Genomic DNA, 18,841 nt, shown 5'->3' on the forward strand with positions numbered 1-18,841 from the left:
GGTGGAGACATTTCTGACTGCTTTACAAACACCAAGGGTCAGCTCTCTGCCTGTGGCAGCTTCCAAGGAGCTTAAAGAATAGAAAGAAATTCTGGCTGGACGTACTGTTCCATTCTGCAGTTTCTTGGCCTCTGGCTTCTTCCGAACTGTAGTAAAACTCCATTCTGGGTGGGAATTGTTCTCCTTGTTGCTAGACTCCCTAACGGGGAAGGGAAGAAAAAGACGAAGCTTTTAAAGAACTGTGCTACCACACCAGAGGTCTGTCTCTGGTGAAACCTTGAAACCTTAAATATAAAATCGTGCCAAATGAGGAGGCCAAAATGCTGTAGGTTTGCTTCCAAAGTAGATGCCAATAAGCTCTGGACAAAACTCTAAGAAATACTAGAATCCAAACCTTGCTCTTCCCCCACCCCCAGTCCATTTTAGATTATGTATTTCAGTCGATTGCTGAATTTTACATTTTAAGTATTTATATTTTGATGTTGGCCGCCCTGAGCCCGGTTATGGCTGGGGAGGACAATATACAAATAAAATTGATGATGATGATGATGATGGTGATGTACTGTAAAAACGGGCAATCAGAAGCCAGATGAAATGCCATCAGCCCCATCCAGGTTCTTTTTGACTTGGAGCCAATAACAAAAGAACTTAACCAGTTTAGAGCAGCACTTTTGGTTTTCTTTTGTGGATGTGGAGAGAGGCAGATACAACCAAAAGAAAACACAGCCCAATCAGATCTGTGACAAAAGTGACATTGAGTACAATGGCTGCACCTAAGATCTGCAAAGTCTATGAAAGACACTTTTCAGTCTTAGCAGAAGTATAGTAGAGGCAGGAATGCCTCGCCCTCCCCACCCCCCCACCCCAGGATTTATTCTGCAGCTCAACTTACCTCAACAGATTTGTGCCTTATTTATTTAAAAAATACAGCCCACAAACTTTTTAAATGGTGGGTCGCACCAAATTGTGGGGGAGGGTCTACCTTTTTTTGCAGGCATAAACCCCTCAAATTGATGCCTTTTTATTTATAAATTTACAAATTGCTTCACAACCAAAAGTTACTGAAGTATTATTCCATTAAATAAAAGTTAGCTACAGAAAGATATCAAACAGTAGAACCATTTTTACAACTGTATCAACACCCCATAAGCCTGACTGTATACACTTCACAGAAAGCCTTCTTAAACAAAAATGTCTTCAACAGCCACCAAATGTCAAAGTGTTAGGTGCTGGTAACTAATTCCAGAGGATTGGAGTTCTAGCACTAAAAGTTCAGTCTACAGTGCATACGAAGCACACCCCTGGGGCATATGATATTCTTAGGAATGTCCCATCTGGGAGAAGCATAGTTTCCAGGCTCCCTACAGGTGACATAATTCTGCAGTAACCTGAAAGTGTTTCAGGAAAAGGAAGAGAGCATAAATGAAGGGGAAACATCCATACAGTGTGACAAAGAGACACCACACTCATTGTGCTACAGTGGACACAGGCTCAGTCCTGAAATTCAGAGAGTGACCCTGAATGAGATCATGGCCTCTCAATTTAAATTTACTTCATTTATGAAAACAAATGGCAATTAAAAATGAAGTAAGAGGATCTACTGTGTGTGTATGTCTGCTGTTATCATTTTCTGTTCACAAAGTAGCTTTTGACCAAAGTAAAAATAAATCACTTACAACTGGTTATGTCATGGGTCAACAAACTAAGGCCCGGGGACCGGCCCCAGCCCAATTGTCTTCTGGATCCAGCCTGCGGAATTGCCGGGAATTGCCACGTGGATCGGCGTAGGGATTCTGATCGTTTGGGCTGCACCATCCTCCCCCCCCACCATGACAGCGCTTCCTCCCTACCTCCTCCTGGCTTCTCCCCACCATGCCTAGAGGAGGAAGGGGGCTGGGCTTTGTTGAGCCGTGGTTAGCTGAGGGCCATTTTAAGCAGCCCCTCTCTGGAGCCAGCCCTTTCGAGCCACTCATCGTTCCTTCGCCACTGCCGCCAACCCCTGCCGCTCACAAAGCACAGGAGCTAGGTGCTGAGCGCTGTTTAAAGCAGAGCAGCCCCTCTCCAGAGCCAGCCCTTTCACGCCACTCATCATCCTGCCGCTGCCGCCAGCCCCTGCCACTTGCAAAGCACAGGTAAGCAGCCACCAGGGCTCATCTGGTGCTGTGGAGAAGGGAGGAGAGAGTCGTGGGGGCGTATTTCCCCTCCCCCCCAAAATAGTCCAGCCCCCCACAAGGTCTGAGGGACAGTGGACCGGCCCCCTGCAGAAAACATTTGCTGATCCCTGGGTTAGGTGCTGCTGGAAAGGGTCTCCTGACTTTCTGAGGATAGAGGCAGAAGAATTCAGAAGGTTGCAAACGGATGCTTCCAAGACGGCCACTTGTTTGTGCCTGGCTTTAACAACTATCCATGCAACATGGCTCTCCTTCCAACTTCCAAGTTGCAGAGGTGGGCAGGGGTATTGATGCAGCTGTATGGCCAACATGCCTAGAGTGCCTCAACCTTGAAGACCAAGCTAGTGAGCCCTCTGACTTTTCCCATTTTGAAGCAAGAAAGGGTGGCAGAGGTTTATTTCCCACCGCTTCCTTGGAGTCTTACTGCCAAGCTGTGGCTAAAGCTGTCATTTCCTCTTTCCTCTCTTCCCTCCAGGAAAAGGAGACAGGAGGAGCTGTACCAGTTGTTACTCAGCAGAGAGGTTCAGTGTCCTTATGCCATGTGCTATGCTCCCTGCCTCAACTTCCCACAAGACAGATGGAGGGGAGGGAGGAGTGTGTTCAACCACTGCTTGGTTGTGAGGTTCAGACCTTGTTTGCCAAGCAGTAGCTGAATAACATGATGCAAAAGAGTGTTCACCAAGGACTGCATGCTTGCTGCTGCTCCAAGCCACGCATGCTTCCTCTGTCTGTTTCATGGGACTATGGGGATGCTGCTTGGCAAAAGAGCCAAAGGCATACCACTGAAACTTGCCTTCTCTCTGCTTCTCATTGCCGTAGGAGACGGGTGTGCATGTGTGCAGGGTTGGCTCTCCAGCCATTCCTCGGCACAAGGGCTTCTCTGCAGAGCACTAACTGAAACCTTGAGTCTACTTGTCTTTTTCTCACTGGAAAAGTGTTTGTGTGCATACGTGCACTTCCTTTGCTCTTGGCTGGAAAAATATGCCTGAGGGGAGGAACCTGGTGAACATAAATGTTAGTTTGGCTAGCAAGTTTAGCCAAATACTGTAGACCCCTGGAATAGTAGTAGTCTGAAGTGGTAGTTCCAGCAGCAGACCATCTTGGCTGTGAGTCCTGGAAGACCAGCTCCCTGCCTTGCAGCCCTTTCTTCCACCTGGCCTGGGAAGGCGGGGCCCTGACTGACTCCGGCTACAAAAGCTGAGGTTGCTGAAGAGGCCACCTTGGTTGTTTCTAGGTGAAGACCTAGGTAATTGAGCCTGATCTTCCACAGCTGCTGCCCACCATGAACCACCATTGACAGGACTGGCAGCAACAGCAGCAGATATGATAATATTTTATCTTGTTAATTATGCTATTTAAATGTGCATTTTATATTTGACTTCCCTAATATTTTCTTTTGAAATGTTTAAGATTGTTTTGGTTATCTTTGCTGCATTAAATGTGCATTCTGTAGTTTACCCCCTTTGTAATGTTTTAATTTGAGATCTTTAAGATAACATTTTAGTTTCCTGTTAATTATGTTGCTTTGAATGTATACTTCATATTTAACTTTCTTCAGTAATGTTTTGTTCTGGATTGTTTTATTTGATGTTTTGATATTTTTTCTTAAAAACAGAAAGCAGTATAAAAATAATGATAATACAGGAGCTGAACTCTACCCCCTCAACTCCTGCCACTGGGACAGCTCCCCTGCCTACTCCCCAATTCCTGGCAAATAATCAAAAATCCAGACTTACGAATCAGAACCATCAGAATCTGTTTCATCGCTACTATGTCCTTCTGCTTTCCACCTCTTAAATCTATCAATAAGCTCCGTCAGATATGAAGTCTTCTTGGCATTTTTCAGAATGAATTTGTGCTTTAGAAGTTCTTTCGCTGTGGGACGCTGTAGAAGACATGAAGTGGTAAATTGTTTGCAAGCAGAATGCAAAATGGTGACAATTATCTATAAAGGCCTCCCTTACCAGCCTGCCCGCTTCTTAAGATACACTGCTGAGGATTTTCTTTGGGTCTCGACTGTGACTGAGGCGTGACTGATTGGAACATGGGAAGGGGCCTTCCCTATAGCGATTGATTTGCTGTGCTAAGGATTCCTTTGTGGTTACCATACTTATTATTTAGATTGGTTTAATCTCAGGGGACAGACAGTAGCTCTGTGACAGTGGATCTGCTAGCATGCAGAAGATCTCAAATTTGATCCCTGGCATCTCCAGGTAGAGATGGGAAAGATTCCCTGCCTGAAACCCTGGAGAGCCGCTACCAACCAGTACTGAGCAAGATAGAGCAATGGTCTGGCTTCCCATGTTCATCAATCTGTTAGATTTTAGTGTTTTCCCCCCAACTTTTGTAAGCTGCTGAACATTGCAAATGTAGTGGAAGAGCAAGATGCAGATATTTGCGAAAATAAAAAAAAAATTACAATAGCTATAGTGCAAGTTGGCTCATTAGATCAGATTACATCTACTACTAAGCAATTTGTAATTGGGTGGCATTGCACTATTTGTCCAAACAACTCCATTCTCTTTATGTCTGAAAATTAGGTTTCTTTCCACTCTGCCTCTCCAAGAGCTCCGAGTAATCCAAAACTTTTCCTTACTTTTATGCCAACAAGCATTAGACCAATGGGAATGCTCAAGTTCTCTGCAGCAACTGTATGCATTAAAGCCAGAGCAGGAAACAGGATTATAACACAAACCACTGTGGTGCCTTTATTACAGAAGTCTTTTGGGAGTAGATTCCTCTGAAGGAAACTGATGTACAGACTGGAAGGGTTTAAGCTTGGATGACCTTCTGTTCCCTTCCAGGGTTTTCATTCCTTAACTGAACAGAGCATCCAACAAGCATCCAATTTGCCCCTGCAGCTCCACCCCCCAAAAAACACCCAGCTGATCTGATGCATGGATTTTCTCTATTCTATTGTGTTTTGTGCATACTCTGTACGCTACCTCCTCAAGTAGGTTAATGCCGACCTTAAAAAGTTTGAGAAATCTGGAGACTTCCGGGAGGGAAGATGGCTGGCTAGTCCTCAATTGCTGACAGTCCCTCAACAGAGATAATTATGCAGCGATTAACAATAGCCAAGATGTAAATCTTCATTATTACACTCTCTCTTTGAATACAGGGAGATCAAGGGATTAACCTCAAATGCTCTGAAGAAAGGTGTTCTTCACACCAGAGACCAGAAAAGTTTTTGGATGCAGGATACATCTTTGAGTGAGGAACTGCTATTGTGTCCAGACACCACATAATAGCCCTAAATGTTAGCCCTTAGGACAACAGGTCAGCTAAACCTCCCTTCTTTTAATTACTTTTAAGATTGGGATCAATTACGACTGAAGTGATCTGTCTGACAATAAATTTTCACCAAGAACATGAACTGAGTGTGAGATAAGAGGCATTAGCTAACATGCTGAAAACAAAACAAAAAGTATCTTAATTATTAATGATTAAGAAAGATTATAAACGGATCAGAATGCTCTGCTTGTTAAGCATCTTCAATTTATATTACTTTTTACTCTCAGTCCTTTTTGTGAAGTGCTGGCTTCAGAAGTGAAACTACATTCCTGTGAGTGCGAAAGGAATGCACTTCTTAAAGAGACAGACACAAGTTTTCAAGGCAGACACTTAACATGAAGACTAACTGAACCCAATGTGGCAAAGAGACTGTTGAACCCCTGCAATGACTGTTGGTATCATGCAGCAATTATCGGATGAGCAACTGAAAGACCTTAGAACTGAGATGCATAAAATCTTGAACGAAAAAGGAGAGAACGATCAGACCAAAGAATACACAGGACCTTAGGGGAAAGGGGAATACTGATAAAGATCTGCCTGAACATGAGTGGAATGGTAAAGTGGGAAGCAGCAGATGATGAAATGAAAGAACTTCCACATAGGTGTCTGAAGGACTGAAACAGACAAAAAATGGAGTTGTGATGCTGGAGAAGTGGAATGAAACCATTGATAAGCAATATCAAGAAACATCTTGAGATGGCAAAGATGGAGCCGAAAGAGAAAGGATCCTGTGTACAAGTTGGAGTGAATTCAGAGGAAAAAGCCATTAAGCCTCTGGTGATTCTTCTTAAAAAAGAATGGAAGAAACAGAAATGGAAGGAACTTTTTTTTTCTTTTCCTAATTTAGGACAGGAAATCATGACCAACAGGAAATGAGATCAGAAGATCTGGAATTGGATGAATATGGAACTGGCTGTATATTAATGAATATACATCAAATAAATAACTATGGGTTATTATTCTAATAATAGATATTGGAATTTCTTGGAGATAAAAGCTGTCATACCAGACTGGAGGAAGACTATTCTTGACATTTAGTGATAATAACCGTAGAGGCACTTTTGGACTTTTTGCATGAAAAGGAAAATGAATAAACTTGAGATGCCTGGGGTTGAAGATTGGGAAAACGTCAATAAGCAGGTTGAAGAACAGCTGGATATTGCCCTGGAATACAGCTGGATACCATCCTGAACACTTTGAAAATTTTGAACTCTTTTTATATACATAATTGACAGACGAAGAATCTGAAGTCCTCTTTATTTATTTCTCTCTATTCTTTATATTTATTTCCAGTGTTTTCTCTTTTTCTTCCTTCTTCTATCTATTTCACTCTTGCTTATGTTGTGCTATGTTTTGGTTTTTGATGTCCTCTACTCTAGGTTAGGGGATGCGGGTGGCGCTGTGATCTAAGCCACTGAGCCTAGGGCCTGCCGATCAGAAGGTCGGCAGTTCGAATCCCCGCGTTGGGGTGAGCTCCTGTTGCTCGGTCCCAGCTCCTACCAACCTAGCAGTTCGAAAGCACGCAGTGCAAGCAGATAAATAGGTACTACTGTGGCTGGAAGGTAAACAGAGTTTCCATGCGCTGCTCTGGTTTTGCAAGAAGCAGCTTAGTCATGCTGGCCACATGGCCCACAAAAACAGTCTGTGGACAAACGTCGGCTCCCATGGTCCCACGGCCAGTAAAGCAAGATGAGTGCCGCAACCCCAGAGTCATTTGCGATTGGACTTAACTGTCAGGGGTCCTTTACCTTTACTCTAGGTTAGTGAGGGTACACATAGGAAGGTGATGGATGGAAAGTGAAAGACCCTGTATGAGAGGCAGGCAAGGCAAAGTAAGATCTCCCAGGGTAGGAGTCTGGGAGAAGAAAAGAAAGCTCCCAGGTGAGAGCTGAGAGGGTCCACCACCCCCATTTGTGTGAGACAAAGGTTAAGATCAACCTCAAATAGAGGGCTTTGTTACCTCTCCCCTTTTCCTTTGTTGTTTCTTTTTTATTTTTATTTAGATTAGTTTTTCATTGTACTGTATTGCTGAAAAGTTTAAACAACATTTTTTTTTTTAAAAAAAAAGCCTGCAGCACATTTCTCTGTCTTTTCTTTTGCATAACAAACAATACTGCAAGCACCCAAGTTTCCTAATGTTGAAGAAGTGAAATGTTAACACTTACAAATGTCGGGTCCTTATTCAGACATGCATCAATAAATTCTTTAAAGGGTTTGCTGAAGTCCCCTATTAGGGTTGGAGGGTTGTTTTTGGGAATGAGAAAGAGAACTCTCATTGGATGCATGTCTGAGTTCGGAGGCTCTCCTTTGGCCAGTTCAATAGCTGTGATTCCCAATGACCAAATGTCAGCCTGCAGAGAAAGAGGAAAGATAATAGTATCATATTTGTACAGCACTAGCTATCTTGAACAGTAAACTGGTAGCAGAAACTTTGTTTCCCCAACCATAGGCTTTAAAACTGAACTGATGCAAAACACACATGCACACACAAATAGGATCCTTGTGCTCCAAGATATAACACAGCAACACTGAATAAATGTCTATCTACATGGAATAAATGTCTATCTATATTCCTTCAAGAGCAAGTGCTAATTGTTCAGCTTTCAATATCCTTTGTGGGTCAAGCTGACGACAAGTTGTGGAAGTGCTCACTCAGGAGGGAGGGGAAAGAACAGTTGGGTGTGATTGTGCTGCGTTGAAAAGAGCTTAACAGGAAGCCCAGAAAACTCAGGAAGTTGCAGTGAAAGAAGAGGAGTGTCTTGTTGCTCTGCAGCCTGAGAACCCTTAGTACATACCATCCTTCTGGTAACAGATTTGCTTAGGCTTTTGGAGGAGAGCTTAGTAGAGTTCTGAGCATAGTCAGGAGAAGACTGAAGCTCAATGAACACAGGAGGACAAAAGTCAGTGGAAATAAGTACTAATGCTCCTTTAGTGCTTGGAAGCTCATGAAGGCCCCTCCTGGTTTGTACACTCCACACAGTTCTGGGCTATAATCACTAGTGCTAGAAACTTGCTCTTTGATCTTTAATACACATTCTCAAGCTGTCCTATAGCTATAAGAATTACACATTTGGAGGCATACCATACATTCTGTGGCAAGACTGCGGTTCTGAAAATCTCCAAATGTCTTGCACAAAATGAACACATCACTTCTAAGCACAAACCAATTTCAAAGAACTCACTTTTGAATCATAGGCTGATTGCTGAATCACTTCTGGTGCCATCCAAAATGGCGTGCCTACAAAGGTGTTCCTTTTAATCTGTGTATCAGTCAGTTGCCCTGCAACTCCAAAATCCGCAAGCTTCACATCTCCTTGCTCTGACAATAACACGTTGGCAGCTTGAAAGGAGGAGAAAGCAGAAAAAACTAATTAAAAAGCAGAAAGAACTATTGCTTGAAGGGATATGGGCTCTGCCTTTATTTAAATTTATACACACCCTTTATATCTCTGTGAATTTTCTTCTCTGAATGTAGATAGTCAAGCCCTTTCAGTATTTCCTTGAGCATCGTAGCAATCTGGAACTCATCGAATGGGCCAGCACGGAGCTTTGGGAAGGAAACAAAGCATAATTCAAATAAAGCATAAACTCTGGCATCCACTGTTTGTTAACAGTTATTTGAAATGTCATTTTTCTTTTTTTAAAGATTTGCAGGAAAAGGTTCAAACACGAATGTTCCACAACAGACACTGTATAAATTCATAAACTTGGAAGAGTAACACAAGTAACTTGAAAACATTGTCAGGCAAACTTGAGGAAGGTTTTACTTTCCTGAGAAGCTTTGACTAATATAGCCTTTTAGAGAAGATGGCAAGACACAGAACCATGGTATTACCTTCCCAAAAAATACATCCCACCTCACAGAATAGTAATAATTTAATTTATTAGATTTATACCCCAACACCTTCCTGCAAAGGAGTCCAGGGCTCACTATTAAACTACACTATGTATGGGCAACTGCCTCCATTGGCAGTAATATACTGTACAGTACAACAGCTGTGAAGATTTAGGTAAGAGGTTCATAAGACTGTGAGCCACAAACTAGGGCTGATTTGCACTATTATCACTCTCTAACACATCACTTGATGATCTGCAGCCGAACACGAGTCAAATTCTGTTTACTGTTTGTTTCCATTTCCATTCTGCCCTTCATCAGGTTGCAATGTGCTGTTTGAGGTGAAGTGATCTGAATTGTGGGCCATTTACCATGTCATGCTTTAGTCAGTGTTTAGAGCTATAGCAATCAACATACATGGATTTGTGTGTATATGAACCATAGCCCTCAAAAATCTGTTCCATTGTCCCTAGTGGACAACTGCCCCAAAACTCAGCGAACAGCAAGGCTTTTCTTACCTTTCCAAATTCCAGCTGAGAAAATCAGAAGGTAGCTGTTAGGGTTGAACTGAGTGCTACTTATGTGCAGAGACCATTTGTAATTCTATGCTGTTGAAATTCTAGTGGGATTAAGGCACAGTTTGTACAGAGCTTGCAAAAATGTCATGTTGCTCAATGTTAATAATATTTCAGGATCTCATAAGCATAAACACTGAGCAGCATTATCTTACAGGAAAAGGGTGGGTCTCTTATATAGGGCTGTGGTGGAGCTGGACTGGGGGATAGGGGAAAACCACACATCACCACCCAAAGCGCTTTGCTTTTTTAGTCCCTCCTAGGCTGCATCCGTCGTGAACACTGTGTTTGTCATAAGTAAAGGGCCCTTTCATGGCTTAAATTTAAACTGCCAAAAATGGAAAAACCAGGTCAGTTTCAACACTGAATATTAACCATGCTTTTGCTTCCATAGCACACTCCTGGAATCTGCTTCCAAGAAAAACATTTCTGTCTATTCAAAACTGGTAAAACATCTCACCTTTCAGTTTATTAATGAAACTTGTGTTTTGACAGCAACAAATCTTCCTCATACTGAAAAGTAGAAGGTGTGGTACTCTTTTTGGTAATATATTGTTTTTTAAGACACAAGGTAGACAACCTGAACTCAAACTCATCTACAACTAGACATAAAGGAACACTGTAGTCATTGCACCAAGAGGAGCATTGTGCCACAAGACAGCCAGCTTCTCTCCACAGAAAAAAAATGTTTGAGTCGGATCAGGGAATCCCAGGCCATGCCCAGACACTGAGTCATTTGGTAACTTCAGTCAAAATCCTCTGAGCTTCAGTACACCAACTGCAAGTAGAAGGAACCATTGCCTAACTGACAAGAGTCCTATTACTACTACTACTACTACAATGACGACGACTACTATAAGTGCAACTGGCAATTTACACAAAGCAGTTACAAAATGACATGTCCCCTTCTTGGAGGAGGGAATGATCTACAGAAAAGTTACATAATGCTCTGAACATTAGTATATTAAGGAGATGATCTGGCTTCAGTGTTGAGATTTCAGAACTGTGAATTAAATTTAATGATGACTTCTGTCATAAATTACACTTGAAACCTATTCCTTGACATGGATATTTAAACTTCTTGAAAAAGGAAGTATGTTCACTGAAAAAACTTCAAAAACTATCAACTCATAAATTATAAAAAGAAAGAAGTCACACTCTGAATATTAAGAATGTTATTACTAGATCACTGGATTGCTGTTATACAGTGGTACCTCGGGTTACATATGCTTCAGGTTACAGACTCCGCTAACCCAGAAATAGTACCTCGGGTTAAGAACTTTGCTTCAGGATGAGAACAGAAATCATGCTCCAGCGGTGCGGCAGCAGCGGTAGGCCCCATTAGCTAAAGTGGTGCTTCAGGTTAAGAACAGTTTCAGGTTAAGAACGGACCTCTGAAATGAATTAAGTACTTAACCCGAGGTACCACTGTACTTTGAACTGCTTTACCCATATTTGATTGTTATTGTAATGATGTACTGAGTTACATTCTTGTTGCTTTGAAATGAGCTACTTTTGAGCATTTTTACATGGAAAAGTAGCGTACAAATTTTAGTAATAAGTAAGAATGCAGAAGCTAACTAGAAAATGAACAAGGCTCAAACCATTAGAAGACACTTACCAGATCCAGTGCTGATCCCCCACCTAAGTATTCCATGATTATCCATAACTTTGTGCCCTAAAAATGAATGCAGATAAAGTGTTAGGCTTTTCAAAAGAGATTAGTAGATCAGCTCACTTCATCATTTCAATGAACTGTTGGGTAGAAGGATCAGTTATAAAGACCACAGCGTGGCAGTCCACACAGTACCTAAAGGAAGGTGCTATATGCAGATAGTAGAATATTCTGATTCAATGGCTCTTCATATTTTGCTAATGCAGGACCTTTGTGAAAATAGTGTTAAGATTACTGAACCAATAACTGTTGTTAAAATAAGGTTTTTTGTTTTAAACAGTATCTATGTTTGAGTAAGGACATGGCAGTAAGCCCTTGTTTGCAGATTATTTTAGAAATGCAATGCCCAGCGTGGTGACAAGGGATGAAGCTGTTGCTGGTTTAATTAGGCTAGAACTTTGTTGAAGCAATGTTCTCTCTGACTTGAGATCATATCACAAGGCAAAGAAGCACAGTATTTCACTCTTTGGAAATACTGGATGTTATTCTTGATCCCACTGCATTCCTCCAATGCTCAGAATGGTGGCATCCTTTGGCTGATAGATCTACTGTAGCGTTTGCCACAGAAGGTGGAACCTGCCCCAGTCATCTAAGTTTTGTTTACTTTCATTATGGATTATTGTAATGCACTCTCTGTGATCCAAAATATGGTAGCCAGATTTTTGTTTTGTGCTCACTATTCTGTCAGGTCAACTGGCTTCCTATTTGCTTCTGGGTTTTGTTGAATGTGCTGGTTTACGATTTAGGGTATGACAAAACGAAACAAAACAAAACAAAACAAGACAAAACAAAAAACCACACACCTAATTTTTGTTTTGTCTTTTAATTGTTGGCTTTATTATATTTTCTGTAATTGCTTTTACAAATTGGCTATTAGTTATTTTTCTACTTTTATAACACAACAGACCGCAAATATACGCACATTTAACTTGTGCATGTTCAGCTTTTAAAAATGTAAAAAGGGGGAGCAGAAAGAGGGTGGGCATCTGGGCGAAAAAACTTCAGTGGCCATACCAGGCATTGCACCCAATGTGTTTTGACTAAATATGATTTTGGCTTTATGCACTATCCCTGAAACCCCCATGTAAGTTGTGGGTCTCCTTTATTTCATTTGTTTTTATGGTTATACTATACAGCCGTACCTTGGAAGTCGAATGGAATCCGTTCTGGAAGCCTGTTCAACTTCCAAAACGTTCAGAAACCAAATTGAAGCTTCTGGTTGGCTGCAGGAAGCTCCTGCAGCTAATCAGAAGCTGCGGAAGCCCCACTGGATGTTTGGGTTCCAAAAGAACGTTCGCAAACCAGAACAATCACTTCCGGGTTTGCAGCGTTCAGGAGTCAAGGTATGACTGTACAATGATAATCTTAGAATAAGAGTGGAACATCTATCAATAAAAACAGAGTTAGAGCCACTATTCCATTTTCCCTTTGCACCACCTGATCATCCATCCTGAGAGAAAAAAGTGCATCTGAAAAGCTTGCATGATGAACTGTGAATACTAACTAATCCTGAAGAAAGGTATTTTAATCTCTTCAAATACTGCTCCAATGACAAAGTTTTACCACTCAAGATATTTGCATCTGAACCAAATGGGCTATTTATACAGCTATGAGACTGTCAGTTAACCATTTCCAGGTAAAAACGCTATAATGTGAAAGTATGCTTCTTCTTTTTAACAGAAGACTTCCTCCACTTATTTTGAACTGTTTTGTTCTCTGGCATCAATATTATATATTTGGCTGTTGTAATGAATCTGGAAAATGCTACATGGAAAACAGGTGAACTGCATTCCACTTATAAAGGATCATAGAATCATAGAATCATAGAGTTGGAAGAGACCACAAGGGCCATCAAGTCCAACCCCCTGCCAAGCAGGAAACACCATCAGAGCACTCCTGACATATGGTTGTCAAGCCTCTGCTTAAAGACCTCCAAAGAAGGAGACTCCACCACACTCCTTGGCAGCAAATTCCACTGTCGAACAGCTCTTACTGTCAGGAAGTTCTTCCTAATGTTTAGGTGAAATCTTCTTTCTTGTAGTTTGGATCCATTGCTCCATGTCCGCTTCTCTGGAGCAGCAGAAAACAACCTTTCTCCCTCCTCTATGTGACATCCTTTTATATATTTGAACACGGCTAACAGTAAATGGCCCCTTCATGGATCACTGCCTTGCCGTGGCGAAGGGGCTTGAATAACTCAGAGAAGCTATGAACTATGCCGAGCAAGGCACCCAAGATGAACAGGTCATAGTGGAGAGTTTTGACCAAACATGATCCACCTGGAGCAGGAACCGGCAAGCCACTCCAGTATCCCTGCCAAGAAAACTCCATGGACAAAGACAACAGGCATATAAAAGTTATGACGCTGGAAGATGAGCCCCTCAGGTCGTCCAACATGCTACTGGGGAAGAGCGGAGGACAAGTACAAGTAGATCCAGAGCTGATGAAGCGGCTGGGCCAAAGCCGAAAGGACGCTCAGTTGCGGATATGCCTGGAAGCGAAAGGAAAGTCCAATGCTGTAAAGAAAAATATTGCATAGGAACCTGGAATGTAAGAACCATGAACCTGGGTAAGTTGGATGTGGTCAAAAATGAGATGGCAAGAATAAATATTGACATCCTGGGCATCGGTGAACTAAAATGGATGGGAATGGGTGAATTCAGTTCGGATGACCATCATATCTACTACTGTGGGCAAGAATCCCGTAAAAGAAATGGTCCGTAAAAGAAATGGCCCTCATAGTCAACAAAAGAGTGGCGAAAGCTGTACTGGGATGCAATCTCAAAAATGACAGAATGATCTCGATACAAATCCAAGGCAGACCTCTTAACATCACAGTAATCTAAGTTTATGCACCAACTACTGGTGCTGAAGAAACTGAAATTGACCAATTCTATGAAGACTTACAACACCTTATAGAAGTGACACCAAAGAAGGATGTTCTTCTCATTATAGGGGATTGGAATGCTAAAGTAGGGAATCAAGAGATAAAAGGAACAACTGGCAAGTTTGGCCTTGGAGATCAAAACAAAGCAGGGCAAAGGCTAATAGAGTTCTGTCAAGAGAACAAGCTGGTCATCACAAACACGCTTTTCCAACAACACAAGAGACGACTCTACACATGGACATCACCAGATGGGCAGCATCGAAATCAGATTGATTATATTCTCTGCAGCCAAAGATGGAGAAGCTCTATACAGTCAGCAAAAACAAGACCTGGAGCTGACTGTGGCTCAGATCATCAGCTTCTTATAGCAAAATTCTAGCTTAAACTGAAGAAAGTAGGAAAAACCACTGGGCCGATAAGATACAATCTAAATCAAATCCCTTATGAATACACAGTGGAAGTGAGGAACAGGTTTAAGGATTTAGATTTGCTGGACAGAGTACCTGAAGAACTATGGATGGAGGCTCGCAACATTATACAGGAGGCAGCAACGAAAATCATCCCAATGAAAAGGAAATGCAAGAAAGCAAAGTGGCTGTCCAACGAGTCCTTACAAATAGTGGGGGAGAGAAGGCAAGCAAAATGCGAGGGAGAGTGAAAGATACAGGAAATTGAATGCAGATTTCAAAAAAATAGCAAGGAGAGACAAGAAGGCCTTCTTAAATGAACAATGCAAAGAAATAGAGGAAAATAACAGAATGGGAAGAACCAGAGAGCTGTTCAAAAAAACTGGAGATATGAAAGGAACATTTCGTACAAGGATTACCATAATAAAGGACAAAAGTGGTAAGCACCTAACAGAAGCAGAAGACATCAAGAAGAGGTGGCAAGAATACACAGAGGAATTATACCAGAAAGATATGGATGGCTCGTACACCCCAGGTAGTGTGGTTGCTGATCTTGAGCCAGACATCCTGGAGAGTGAAGTCAAATGGGCCTTAGAAAGCACTGCAAATAACAAGGGCAGTGGAAGTGATGGTATTCCAGCTGAACTATTTAAAATTTTAAAAGATGATGCTGTTAAGGTGCTACACTCAATATGCCAGCAAGTTTGGAAAACTCAGCAGTGGCCAGAGGATTGGAGAAGATCAGTCTATATCCCAATCCCAAAGAAGGGCAGTGCCAAAGAATGCTCCAACTACCACACAATTGCACTCATTTCACACGCTAGCAAGGTTATGCTTAAAATTCTACAAGGAAGGCTCAAGCAGTATGTGGACCGAGAACTCCCAGAAGTGCAAGCTGGATTTAGAAGAGGCAGAGGAACCAGAGACCAAATTGCAAACATGCACTGGATTATGGATAAAGCTAGAGAATTCCAGAAAGACATCTACTTCTGCTTCATTGACTATGCAGAAGCCTTTGACTGTGTCGACCACAGCAAACTATGGCAAGTTCTTAAAGAAATGGGAGTGCCTGATCACCTCATCTGTCTCCTGAGAAATCTCTATGTGGGACAAGAAGCTACAGTTAGAACTGGATATGGAACAACTGATTGGTTCAAAATTGGGAAAGGAGTACGACAAGGCTGTATATTGTCTCCCTGCTTATTTAACTTATATGCAGAATTCATCATGCAAAAGGCTGAGCTGGATGAATCCCTAGCCGGAATTAAGATTGCTAGAAGAAATATCAACAACCTCAGATATGCAGATGACACAACCTTGATGGCAGAAAGTGAGGAGGAATTAAAGAACCTTTTATTGAGGGTGAAAGAGCAGAGCGCAAAATATGGTCTGAAGCTCAACATCAAAAAATGAAGATCGTGGCCACTGGTCCCATCACCTCCTGGCAAATAGAAGGGGAAGAAATGGAGGTAGTGAGAGATTTTACTTTCTTGGGCTCCATGATCACTGTGGATGGCGACAGCAGCCACGAAATTAAAAGACGCCTGCTTCTTGGGAGAAAAGCAATGACAAACCTAGACAGCATCTTAAAAAGCAGAGACATCACCTTGCCAACAAAGATCCGTATAGTAAAAGCTATGGTTTTCCCAGTAGTGATGTATGGAAGTGAAAGCTGGACCATAAAGAAGGCTGATCGCCGAAGAATGGATGCTTTTGAATTATGGTGCTGGAGGAGACTCTTGAGAGTCCCATGGACTGCAAGAAGATCAAACCTCTCCATTCTTAAGGAAATCAGCCCTGAGTGCTCACTGGAAGGACAGATCGTGAAGCTGAGGCTCCAAGACTTTGGCCACCTCATGAGAAGAGAAGACTCCCTGGAAAAGACCCTGATGTTGGGAAAGATGGAGGGCACAACAAGAAGGGGACGACGGAGGATGAGACGGTTGGACAGTGTTCTCGAAGCTACCAGCATGAGTTTGACCAAAGTGCGGGAGGCAGTGGAAGACAGAAGTGCCTGGCGTTCTCTGGTCCATGGGGTCACGAAGAGTCGGACATGACTAAACGACTAAACAACAACAACAGTAAATGGATCCTAACAATATAGTCATTAACAAGTTCCACTGAGCTCACTTGGATTTACCTTCTAATAAGTGGGTTTACAATTGGAATTGTTGAGACTATTTTATTAACTGGCATTTCAAGAGCAAAATATATATACACACAACCCTCAAAAAACACTTTTTATATGTATGTGTGCCTATGTGCATGTGGAGAGAGGAGAGAGAAAGAGCGGGAGGGAGGGAGAGAAAACGAATAATCCTGGTCTGATTTTTAAAGTATTATTTGAGGTCTATTTTTAATAATAAAGACCATAAACAAATTGTCATATTAATTCTGCTCATGACATGAATTACATAAACAGTATTACCAACATAACCATGTGATATTTACAAAAAAGGGCAGCTATTAGCAAAATAAAAAACAATGATAACACATGCTACTAAATCAACATTTGATCATCTCCTTCATACACAGGCAGAATATAGATTTTAGAACAAATATAACTGGTCTTAATCAAACATTTCAATTATTAGTTACAGATACTCAGAGCTATCAGCATAGCTAAGGGCTTCAAATGAAGGAAATTAACCGATAAGAGGCAATAGCCTCTCCACAAGAACATCAGACAAAAGATTTGTCGGCAATTTATTTCCATCTAAGGCTGAATTTTAGCCCAGTTCAATTTTCTGAATGCACACGAAATACGGATGTAATTGAACAAGCAAATAAAGGGGCAGGGCAGCCATACTCCATGTCCAGCACTGAATAGAGCACAGTTTGTTGAGAATCATGAAGGATTAGAGACTGTATTTATACTATGAAGGCTTGTTCCAATGGTCAGAATTAAGAGGGAAGGCATTTGCTACTTTTAGCACTTTTCACAAAGCCCAACTGTGCTAGGAAGAAAAACCTGCAATGAGAACTCATTCTCAGGCTAACACTGTGTGGGCCACACAGATACCTTTGGATGGTTTGAGTGCAATCTGCTTGCAGAGCCAAAATAAGTACTGTTTTTCCAAGAATGCCTCAATGAAGTCTCTACTATAAACTGTAGCTGAATGTGTATAGTTTTCACCTAGGCATCCAAGAACACTCCTTGGAAGTTACTACAGGACAAGAAAGTATAGCCTGTATACAGAGCAGAGGACAGCGCCTAATTATTGAATTTTGAACGATTTTTTGGTTAAAATTATGACGTGTTAGAGCAGGGACATGGAATCTCCAGCCCAGGGACCTAATTAGGTCCATCAAGTCTGAGAGTTTAGCCTGCCAGGCAGTTTTGCACAAACCATGGCCACTTTCCTCACACCTAATGCCTAATGCCAGCTGCAGAAACATTCCAAGTCATGGCTAAATTGAAAAATGAGCACACACTAAATGTGCTCAATTCCTCCTTTAAATCACCAACTTGAATTGAGGTTGGCAGTGTGAAAGATCTGCCCTTGAAGGGGCTTGCTATAAGCACCAATTAGGTGGCTGGCGCTTACAGCAAACCCTGCTGAGATCTGCTGTGCTACACAGTTCCCAACTGGGAACTCTGAAGTGCAGTTGATCTCTGCCCAAAGCAAGACTTGCCACTTTTAGCAGGTATCTTTGCTTGCAACCTCACTGGACTTCAAAACAGGCTGCAAAGATCTAAAGGAATCAGAAACACATTTAAGAATGTGGTCCCAATTATTTCTTTTGAAGTTGGGTCATCTGACATTAGGGTTAAAAAAATATTTCCATTGTAATTCCTGCCAAAGTGTCTTGGTCTGTAGAACCTTGGCAATTTGTGTTAAGATGGTGCTGTGATGTTTCTGTTCAATATCGTACGTTTGACTTTTCTGCATGTTATAAGTACTTGTGAAACCACACAGAATACCAGTCATAAGCTCCCTAAAGTCACTGACTGATTTTTCATAACAGTTTTACATATTATTTTTTTTAGTATGGA

At 41.7% G+C, this 18,841-nt stretch overlaps 1 protein-coding gene across 2 annotated transcripts in view; it reads right to left on the reverse strand.

The window, feature by feature from the left end:
- Positions 1–18,841, reverse strand: part of STK26 (serine/threonine kinase 26) — a gene marked incomplete at its 3' end in the record, with an annotated part of 52,160 nt that overhangs the window by 3,223 nt on the left and 30,096 nt on the right. For both annotated transcript variants that reach the window (XM_081846807.1, XM_081846808.1), the window contains exons 4-9: positions 11,497–11,553; positions 8,904–9,012; positions 8,648–8,805; positions 7,631–7,816; positions 3,908–4,056; positions 106–199 (exon numbers count right to left, since the gene is read on the reverse strand). In XM_081846807.1, the coding sequence (XP_081702933.1) occupies positions 106–199; positions 3,908–4,056; positions 7,631–7,816; positions 8,648–8,805; positions 8,904–9,012; positions 11,497–11,553 (753 nt within the window). The remainder of the gene's footprint in view (positions 1–105; positions 200–3,907; positions 4,057–7,630; positions 7,817–8,647; positions 8,806–8,903; positions 9,013–11,496; positions 11,554–18,841) is intronic.

This window comes from Podarcis erhardii, assembly GCF_964252035.2.
Source record: "Podarcis erhardii genome assembly, chromosome: Z".
In the NCBI taxonomy this organism is placed as follows: domain Eukaryota; kingdom Metazoa; phylum Chordata; class Lepidosauria; order Squamata; family Lacertidae; genus Podarcis; species Podarcis erhardii.